Below are 10349 nucleotides of genomic sequence, written 5' to 3'. Positions count from 1 at the left end.
CATGTGCTTTCACTGAACACACAAGGAGAGGAACACAATCATTCAAAAAGCCACCTGTGTTCCTTTGATCATGAGTGCCCAGCAGGAACCATTTCAGAGCCCTGGTAATTTGGTTGTTCATGTTACAGACGCCACTGCCTAGTTGCTCTTTCTTCTCTAGGCTGCACAGATTTTCTCCTTGTTCCAAGGCTCTTTCCAGCTTTTTCAAGTTGAGCCAAGCAAATATATATTACCGTGAAAAGATGCCATAAATTTACACAAACTCATTAGTATAAAAGCACTCAAAATCAGGTCAACTGAGAACTGTAAGCAATTGATCAGGAACCTACAGACTGCACCTAATTTGTGTAAAATGGAGAAGACTGCAGCCACTGACTTCTTTGATACAGATCGACAGATGGAGGAGCCTACAGAACCCAACACACTGCTCAATCTTGCTCTGAGCAGCCCTTCTACTCCGATCATAAAGAAGCGTTGTAAAATGGGACTTGCAGTCTCTGCAGACTGACCTCTCTGTATTCAGATGAAGTTGGCTGAGAGCTGGCATGGGCCAGCTCACTGGTTTACAAGTTTTCCACTCCTCCCTCAGTAACTTAAAAAGGTAAGAAAATAATGTGCCTAGGGAGAGGTGGGAGAAGCAGCATATGAGTAAGTGACGTGCACAGATAGAAATAATGTCTCCTTAACCTGGTTTCTCCTTTGCTAGCTGTTTATCAAGAGCCAGCATGGTCTTTTCTTCCTGAATAAACATTCGATCGATCATCACCATCTCTGCAGAAGGGCTGACTCTCTGCAGACCAAAAATGAAAACAGGTGAGAGGTGGAGGAAAAGAACAACACAGTAGCCATAGTACAGAAATTAGGGGCCCAATCTTCAGCTTCTGCTTTAGGGAAACCAAGCACTAACACAACGGTGAATTACCTTGACATGTCATTGAGTAGTATTTGTTCTCATGGAGCTGGCACAAGTCTTACCCATGCACTGGAAGGCACTTTTCCTCGCTTAGACATTTGGGAAGGGTTTTTTGGTAGTAGTTTATAGAATGGAATCTCTGTCTTTCTTACAGCACGGATAAGGAGTAACAATTTTAATATAAACTTGTAATCTAAGTTAATGGGTCATATTTCTGGGGTGACCAAGCTCTCCTGTCCCCATTAAAAAAAAAGTTCCAGGCTTGCTGCAAAATTACCCCTTGCTAATCATAGAATCATAGCACTGGAAGGGACCTATGTAAATTAATGTTTGATATTACTTTTAAATTGAAATGTCTTGTTTCAATTTAAAAGTAAAATCAAACATTAATTTACGTAGTTGTGAGGAGTTCCCCCCAAAGGTAAAAGCCTTTTCCCCAGTCTCCCTACTTGCAGCTTGATCCTATTCTCACTGAAATCAAGTGAAAAATTCCCATTGACTTCAACAGTGCAGGATTGAACCCTTATTACCTTAGCATGGTCATATTTAGTATGTGACACTGCAATTTAAACTCTCATTACAAATGCATAGGATAGATTAGAGAAGACCAATAATCATGCTAACCTTCATACTATTGAGCACCGTAGCACATAAAGGCCAGTCTTACCCGAGACTCCTCTAAGAGCAGCAGGCGGTATTTGTTCAACATAGCTTGTGTGCGTTTCAGCAGTTGGGTGGACACTGTTTCAAACTCTTCATCTACTAAAAGAAGAGGTAAAGAAAGAAGGCCATTTGGTTTTTTATATACACGCATTGTTGGGGTTATCTCGTTAGCTCTGAAAGGAAAGTCTCCATTCCCTGAAAGACATTTTATATGACAAGGTAAATGCAGAAACAGGACTAATATTCTAGATCAATGTTGGTGTTACTAGAGGACCCAGCGGCAGCAATTGTGATTGCTCCTTCAAATGCTTTCCACATCAGCTTAGGTTTCTTCCCAAAGCATGTGGCTAGTTTTAATTGTGCACATGATCATGTGATTGGTCTCATAGCTTAGAGGGGCAATGGACCATTGAGACAACAGATATTTTTCTCTGTGTAACATCAAGTGGTTTTAAACTCTCCCTACACGTTCAGGATTTGAGACTGCAGATTATTGCCAGGCCAGGAGCTGGCTTTATGTCTGGATTGCAGTACAGCGCCAAGCAGTGAATCAACTTGACCTTTGGAGCAGAAGAGTGCTTCAGCAGACAGTTTTGAGGAACACAAGAACTGCCAGACTGGATCAGACCAAGGGCCCATCTAGCTCAATATACTGTCTCTGACAGTGGACAATATCAGATGCTTCAGCGGGAGGGACACAAAACACCCTAAAAGGACAACTACAGACTAATTTACCCAAAGGGAAATTTCTTCCTAATTTCCTCCCTACCCCAGCAGAAGAGTTTATGTCTATATATTTTGTATCCTGTCTAATTGTAACCGTGGATGTTCTCATTATTCATCTACATCGATAAATCCTTTGACTCCTGCTAAGCTTATGGCCTCCATCATATCTTGTGGTAACAATTTCCATAGGTTAATTACGCATGGCACATAAATGTAGGGTATCGGTTTCCAATGAGCTGCCTTTCAATTTAATAAAATGCTCCCCTTATTCTTCTGTTATAGGAGGATAAATAAGAGCACCTGATTCACATTCTCTATACTGTTCATTATTTTACATATGGATACCATTTAGAATAAAAGAAAATCACAGCCTGCAGACAATTAATATAACAATGTTTTTTTCCTGAATTTTAACACTAGAGTAAGTGATCCTTCCTGCTTCAAATGCACATTATGACAAACAGGTTTATCATCTTTCTTAGTGGAAAGAAATAAAGAATGACACTCCCCACAAAGCTATATGCAGTGTTGTTGTAGCTGTATTGGTACCAGGATATTAGAGAGACAAGATGGGTTAGGTAATACTCCTTGCAAAGAGAAGAATGATACAACTACATGGGAAGAAGAGGTTGAACTCCCTGCACTAACTGATAATGTAGAAAACTTCATAAGGCACATATACCACACAGATAAAGTGAGTGAGTTTAAAATTATTAATGTTTGTAATAAACTTTGAAAGTGTACAGCACTATGTATTAAAACTACTCATAGTTTTCTCTTCTACAATGCCTGGATGTTCAAGGGGTCTTTTACAAACTATGCACAGCACTACTAAAATTATTTTGGGGGAGTTCTATCGTCTGTGTTATACAGGTCAGACTAGATGAGCACAATGGTCCTTTCTGGCCTTGGAATCTATGAAATGCAGCCACTTCTGGGGTGGAGGATGGCAAACAGCAAAGCAACAACAGGGGAAAGAACTTTTGACCAAGGAAACCAGGCTAAACTCCAACTCTTATGAAAAACCCTAAGGGATCATTAGTGGCCTTACTGAGCAGACAAGAACTCTCTTTCTAATATCTGAGGGGTAGCCGTGTTAGTCTGGATCTGTAAAAGCAGCAAAGAGTCCTGTGGCACCTTATAGACTAACAGACGTATTGGAACATGAGCTGCCAGATTTCAAACGTGGTTCCAGGAAGTTTATTCAGGTTTTGGGGATTTCATCTTTTTTCTGGAGCGGAAGCAGAGCAGCTTACTTTTCTCTTTTCATGGCTGGACAAATCCATTTTTCCCCGTGACTCACCAACCGGGATCTCTCTCATGTCAACATCAGAAGAAGAGGCCTGAGTTTACTTCCTGAGGGTGAGACCCACCTCCGTTCTGTTGCTTAGTGAAGAAGCCCTGCTAAGTTTAAAACACTTTGCTATGGCTCTAGGACTTTTAGTTATCATCCTTCCTTGTCTACACAGCTGAACTTACCCTTTCTGTAGTCGTGCATAGAGGGAAGCATCCCCTGGTAGACATGATAGGGTAGAAGCCTTTGTAAGGCATCTTCAAATGATCGGAATGAAGTTTTATAGTCAGGGTGCAACACTGCTCCCTGATGTTTATGTAACTGTTCCAAGAAACTAAAAAAAAAAAAAAGGACAAGTCAGACAGTAGTACAAAGTGTATGGAAAACACAGACTCAAAAGCAGAGATATCTATAAAAGCATTACGCTGAGTGGTTGAAATTCTTATTGCTCCTCCTTCCAATATACATAGACTGTTTGCAGAGACTGAAGTATGATATACAGAGATGCTGTAAAGCTTACCTTCTATGTCTGCAGAAAATGAGCAGTTTTATGTGTGGAACATGAAATACACACATGTGCACACACGAGGAACACACGCACACACAATTACTTATCCTCGCTAATACTGTATATAGTTTTATGGTTGCCAAAAGGCACTCATAACTGAATTATGTAGCATCTTGTGAGATTTCTGGGCAGCAGCAAGAGGCTCATAGAACAGACAAAAGGTTCTTTTGATACAGGGAATGTGACTCAGACATCCTATAACTCAATTATAAAAGTGCCCCCTGGGAGCCTTCAAATTATATTACTACACAGTTTTACTAATTAAGAAAAATGTAATTTATCTTCCAGTTAAAATAGTCTCATCCTCCTGACACTAACAATAAAGTTGGTTGAGCTAAAATGGGCAGTGATGGAATGTGGACTGCTGTGCATGTGTGAAGTACTATGTGCAGACAGGCGCACACGGATATAAACAAAAGCAGCGTTATACATAGCTGGCTATGTTATAGGTGCGTGTGTGTGTGTGTGTGTGTGTGTGTGTGTGTGTGTGTGTGTGTGTGTGTGTGTGTGTGTGTGTGTGTGTGTGTGTGTGTGTGTGTATGCACGCACATGCTAAACACACTAACGCAAAAGGAGGATGAGTGCAATCAAGGAGAAGGAAGAATGACTGACCACACAGGAAAAGAACCACAGCAAAATTCTAGAAGAATTATTCTCTTCAGTGTGAAAATGTATATTCAATCAGCGTCACCCATGGGCTCTCTGGAGAGGCACTGAAGGGCATGCTATGTTACCAAGAATTGCCATGCCATGATAAAGTATTATGCTTCCTCCCCAGTAGAGTGGATTATGGTGCACAACGCTGCATGACTCCAAATTTAACACAGATGCCGGATAGTCTGTTAAACTTTAACCTTACTAGGCACTGCTTTCTTTAACTTCTTAGGCTCCAACACACTCTCTCTGGCAAACACTTACCAAGCTTCTTTGCTGGGCTGTAGTGTAGGAGTTTTTTTCAGACTTCCAAGCTTACTATCGTACTGGTAAGAAAAAAGAATGCACACGAAAGGACTTAGTAAGCAATAGATTAGTTTTACTCGGCAGAGAATGATGAACTAACGGAGGAAACATCCAGCTCACATTAGAGAGAACTCTTTCTGTTCAGTAAATTAGTACAAGGAAATTGGAGAATAAAATAAAATGGGATTGTGGGCAGGAGGAAATCAGTTGGATGATTTTGGAGATTCTGCCCAAAGTGCAGAAGGAAAGGGCTAATTCTAGCTGATGACTAAGAAAAACAGCTTTCCTCACTTTAAACATGGCAGCTTTCAGGCAGCAGAAAACACACAGCTTCCTTTCGAACTTCCTCACTGATAGCTCCATTTTTTTTTTAACTATTCTATTATTTGAAGGAAATAAACATTTGTGTACTCACCTGCTGCTGGGATGGGACTGGGACTGAGGGCATGAGTTGTGATAATCCTTTCCCAACTACCTGGATCTGCAAAGAGCCTTTTCCAAGATTCAGGCCAGAGATGGAGCTAATCACTCCAGGCTTCGCCTGCAGAAGAAACAAAGGATCTTTTATCTGGGATCCCAATATGAATTTAATGACTACAGATTGATTACCAAAACACACAGTAGGAAGCTACTCGTCAAGAGGATGTCAGTCATCAGTGAAATGACTTAGAAAGGAATTCCTTGTGTTGATATGCAAACATCTATGAATAAATCTTTTTTGATATATAATTATTTTAACTTGCACATCTAGAATGTACATCCCAACAGTATTTGCATGCCATTAAATAAATTGGGAGGCACATTAATTCCCTCAAGGAAGAGGAACAAAGCTCCCTTCCCCAGTGGTCTAATTAATATTAATAGGGATAATTGTTTTCTTTTTGTTTAAGAGTTCATAGTACTTATAAAATCAAACAATTATACGCCAAAGTCAAATGGTTTCTGAAACTTAATTCCTTTTTCTCACACAAAAAAAACAAACATGGAGTGAAACTCAGTAAGTTTTGTTCATCCTTGAAATGGACAAACTACTGTGAAGATGCATTAAAAAATGAAGCTCTCACCTGAACTGGCTGCTGTACGGCAAGAGGTGTTCCTGGTTTCCCTGACACTGTAGTCACTTTCCCCCCAGGAACAGCTGTGGAGCCACTGGAAAATGTTTTACTCTCTGCAGGAACTGGAGCAGCTACACCTAGCAAATATAAGCAGATTTTAAAACGAGCTCCAAGTTTAAACAATAGCAACATGTCTTGGATTCCTGCAGCATATTGCAGCTTGAAGAATCTTTATAGACTATCTAGAGGTATTGGGCAAAATTTTCAAAGGCACCTAAATGACGTATGTGCTTTTGAAAATTTTGCCCATTACTTCAGCTATCACTGAAATGCAGCCACCTCTGCCAGCGGTTTAACAGCACACAGCAACACTCCACAATAGGGCAACAAAAGAAATGAAAAAGATGACCACTTAATTCAACTGAATACTAATGCAGGGGATTGCAGGGAAGCAGAATGCAATTATCAGGACACCAAGGCTAAACACCTCTACTCTTGAGACATGTGCCAGGGAATCTTAACTATAAGGTGGGAGAAATCTTAGTTTTATACCCATGCAAAAATCATTACTATCAGCAGAGCAGAAAGTGACTGAAAATCAAAATACCACCCCGCTGTAAATACGTTTTTTTTTAAACAAATGAAAATGTGGACTTTTTTATCAATACCTCAGATTCATTTATTCAGTGTACCATGAGCATAACATTATAAAAACAGTATCCATTTCCCATTTGTGAAAGTGCATGGAAGCAGCTGATAGATGCCTAAAATAATTGATAGGCACAGTGTATAAACCTAAATAAGTAAATAGAACGAGGGAAAATATAGAGCACCTGTAGTCTAAAATTCATCCCTGTGTGTTGCGGGGAAGAATAAGGCCTGTGCCTGATTTAAGTCCCACTTAAATCTTTAAATTAGTGTTTAAATGAGAATTAAGTGGTGCACTGACCCTAACCTAGCCTTCAGCATGGGGTGAATTTCACCCATGGGTTTCAGAGAGCTTTACACAAGAAGGTAAATATAATTATTCCTGTTTTTCAGATGGAGAACTGGTGGCTGAAAGAGTGAAGTGTCTTGGCCAAAGCAACACAGAAGGTGAGTAGCAGAACTGGTATTAAGGATGTCTCAACTCTCCATCCATGGCCCATATCTGCTCTACCATGTTGCCCCATAATCAGTTGAGTTACTTCAGATTTATACTCTGTGAATGAGAACAGCATTTGGCCCTTGGACTTCCATGAAATTTGAGGGCACTCAGCAGCTCACATAATCAGGCCCTTAGAGAGACAGATGATGAAGTTCCCAACATCACTTTCAGAATAGCTTTTCTTACTGTATAGGCACTTTGAAGTGTGAAGGGGGGAAAAGAGGGAGAAAGAGGAAGTTGAAAGTCACAGTCCAGCAGAAATGCAACAGAATTTCCCCTTCCCAGACTGTTTCCTCTCCCTGAGCACACATGAGGCATGGTTTGTGCAGCTTCCGCTGATGTCTGCTGCAGCAGTGTTGCGAGCTGCGCTGGCTGCCCTCCTCCACTACCACCTCCTCCTCCCGCTCTCTCCTTGTACTTGGCCCTTCCCAAGAACAGGAGCCAGCTCACTCGAACCTGCAGAAGGCTGGACTGCAGCAGGGACAGATGGCTGGCTGTGGACTGGTCCTTGCGTTGTTGTCACTGCTACTGGCTGTCCTTGGCTGCTAACCAGGACAGATGATGGCTGGCTGCTGAAGTGGCTCAGAGTTGATGACACCTGGCTGGTGGAAGTCTGGTGTTTCGTTTGCAGGATAATCCCCTGGGGCACCTGTGTTGGATAAGTGACAGAGGCTGAAAAGATGCCCTAGCACCATCTTTTGGTACATTTTATCCTTTTACCTTCCTTTTGAATCTGCTATGTACCATAAATATTTCTACCCAGCAGCAAAACATGGGAAGAAAGGGACCCTCCTTTGCTCTCATGTTTCCAACCCAGTCCATTGGCTTCTATCCTATAGCCCCAGGATCTCAAAGTTTTAGGCGGTGAATGTAAAGGAAACAAAAAAAGGTCTTTGCTTAGCAGTGGGAATCTCCAGGTCTGTCAGCGACAGGAATTTAAAATCACATAAACATGCCCTGCATGCTTGAAATACAGCAGACTGGATCCCAGACTAAGTCCTTTCAAGGGAAATTTATTTTTAATATGCAGGTTTTAAAAAACTGGAGCTTGGCTCCCCTTTCCCCTACAGATAAAGTGACAGTAAAGACAATATCTGATATGTGGATTGTAAAGAATTTTTCGGATGCTTTCTAAGACATAAGGCCCAAGCCCGCTCTCACTGAAGTTAATGGGAATCAACCTATTAACATGAATTTGAACGGACTGGGACCTACAGCTCCAGGGCTCAAAGTTCAAAGTACTAATATTTAGGCTTGGTTTACACGAGTGGTCCCCAACCTTTCCGTGTGGCAGGCGCCGAACGACTAGCCATTGAGGAGTGTGGCCGCCAGACAAGCAGCCAACAAAATGCTGCCGAGAAGCGGCAATGCCAAGAAAAGCTGCCACTGAAATGCAGCCGAGAAGTAGCGTCATCAAGAGGCGTCGCCGCCAAAATGCCGCGGCATTTTGGCTGCAACGCTTCTTGACATTGCCGCTTCTCGGTGGCATTTCAGTGGCTGCCTGTCCGGTGGCCAGTAGATGGGTGCACACAGATGCCCCGGGGCGGGCGCCATGGCGCCCGCGGGCACTGCATTGGGGACCCCTGGTTTACACTATTATCAGGTCAACATAAGGCAGCTTACGATGACCTAATTATGTCAGTGTCTACACCACAATGGTGCTTCTGCTGATGTAAGTGGCCCACTACACTGACTACATCCCAAAGGGGCTGATAGCTGGAGCCCTTCCCCCACCCCAGCCCTGACAGTCTGAGCTGTCAGTGGGGTGCAGGCTCACAGCTGTGATTCTCCCCCCGTTTCCCTGCCTCCTGGTAAGGGATTGCGAGGGGGGGGGCAGTGGCTGGGCTCAGGTTATCCTCTCCCTCACCCCAATCCCTCACTGGGAGGGTTCCAGCTGTGAGCCCCACATAGAGCTGACAGCCAGAGTCAAAAAATTAAATAATACCAGGTGAGAAACCAACGAGAATGTCAGTTTCATTGCTGGTAGGCTGCTGCTGTGAAATCGAGCCCTATACTGTTAGCCCTGGGGCCAGGGGCTCTCACAGCTGTGAGCCTGCTGGGCTGACAGCTCGGGCTATTGGGGGGGGGGGGAGGCCCAGCTGTGAGCCCCCTGCCTACAGATGAGGCTGTCATTCCCAGAGCTGCCAGGCTCCAACTGTCAAGTGTCCCATAATGCCCCATTTCAGTCAGTGGAAGTGCTCCTGGTGAGGACATGCACCACAGACAGAGGGAGCAAATGTGGATATGAACCAATGCTTTAATTATTCTGGTAGCTGTACTTCGACTTAAGGGGACTTAATTTTGTAGTGCAGGCAAGCCCTCAGGCTCCCTGGAAACAGGCTGAGACCCCAGCAGGGTTGAGTTCTGTCTGCTCTGCATGAATAGGAAAGATCCGAAGGGGTACTTTTCACAGGAGCATGTGTTTGTTTTTATCTCTGTCCAAAAATTTATCTCCATTTCGGTGCCTGAGTAATTCATGTTGCTGAAGAACTTGGAAGAGGCCAAACCCTGTAAGTCCTAAATATTAAATAATTATTTATTTTATGTACTATTTACATAGTATTTGGTAGCAAAGATACACTCAGGGCTTGTCTACATGAACAATTAGTTTGTGGCAAACCAGGGTGTGAATCTATATTGCACTAGTTTTCCGGGGACTAACTATTCACTTGCTAACGGACATTAAGAGTTAGTTAATTCACTTTAATCTAGTCCTCTTTGAAATGGGACTATCAAAGTGAACTAAAACTGTTAATGCGCAGCAGCAGGGTCCACATGGACAGGTAGTCTGCAGCAGGCTAAGACGGGGTAGAGCTTGCTGCAAACTAAGTTTGTTTAGACAAGCCCTTAAACAGCTCCAAAACAATTTAGAAACTATTCTACATTGTTACTGTTTCCTAAAGGCTGACAATGTGCCCATAATACTAAAATCAAGATAATTCCTTCCCAAAGTACTATTTTAAAAACAAACAAAACAAGATATAACCTTGGTAGTCCAGATGATCATTTTTTTAAGGTGGTGA

At 42.5% G+C, this 10349-nt stretch overlaps 1 protein-coding gene across 1 annotated transcript in view; it reads right to left on the bottom strand.

The window, feature by feature from the left end:
• BICRA (BRD4 interacting chromatin remodeling complex associated protein) overlaps positions 1–10349 on the bottom strand; it is a 122430-nt gene that overhangs the window by 9892 nt on the left and 102189 nt on the right. Inside the window, exons 9-15 of the mRNA XM_050928705.1 lie at positions 7783–7975; positions 6189–6316; positions 5540–5665; positions 5083–5144; positions 3782–3930; positions 1581–1675; positions 688–790 (exon numbers count right to left, since the gene is read on the bottom strand). Coding sequence (XP_050784662.1) covers positions 688–790; positions 1581–1675; positions 3782–3930; positions 5083–5144; positions 5540–5665; positions 6189–6316; positions 7783–7975 — 856 coding nt within the window. The remainder of the gene's footprint in view (positions 1–687; positions 791–1580; positions 1676–3781; positions 3931–5082; positions 5145–5539; positions 5666–6188; positions 6317–7782; positions 7976–10349) is intronic.

This window comes from Gopherus flavomarginatus, chromosome 18 (assembly GCF_025201925.1).
Source record: "Gopherus flavomarginatus isolate rGopFla2 chromosome 18, rGopFla2.mat.asm, whole genome shotgun sequence".
Classification (NCBI taxonomy): Eukaryota; Metazoa; Chordata; order Testudines; family Testudinidae; genus Gopherus; species Gopherus flavomarginatus.
The sequence above is the reverse complement of the archived record's forward strand: the minus strand, read 5'-3'. Positions and strand labels throughout refer to the sequence as shown.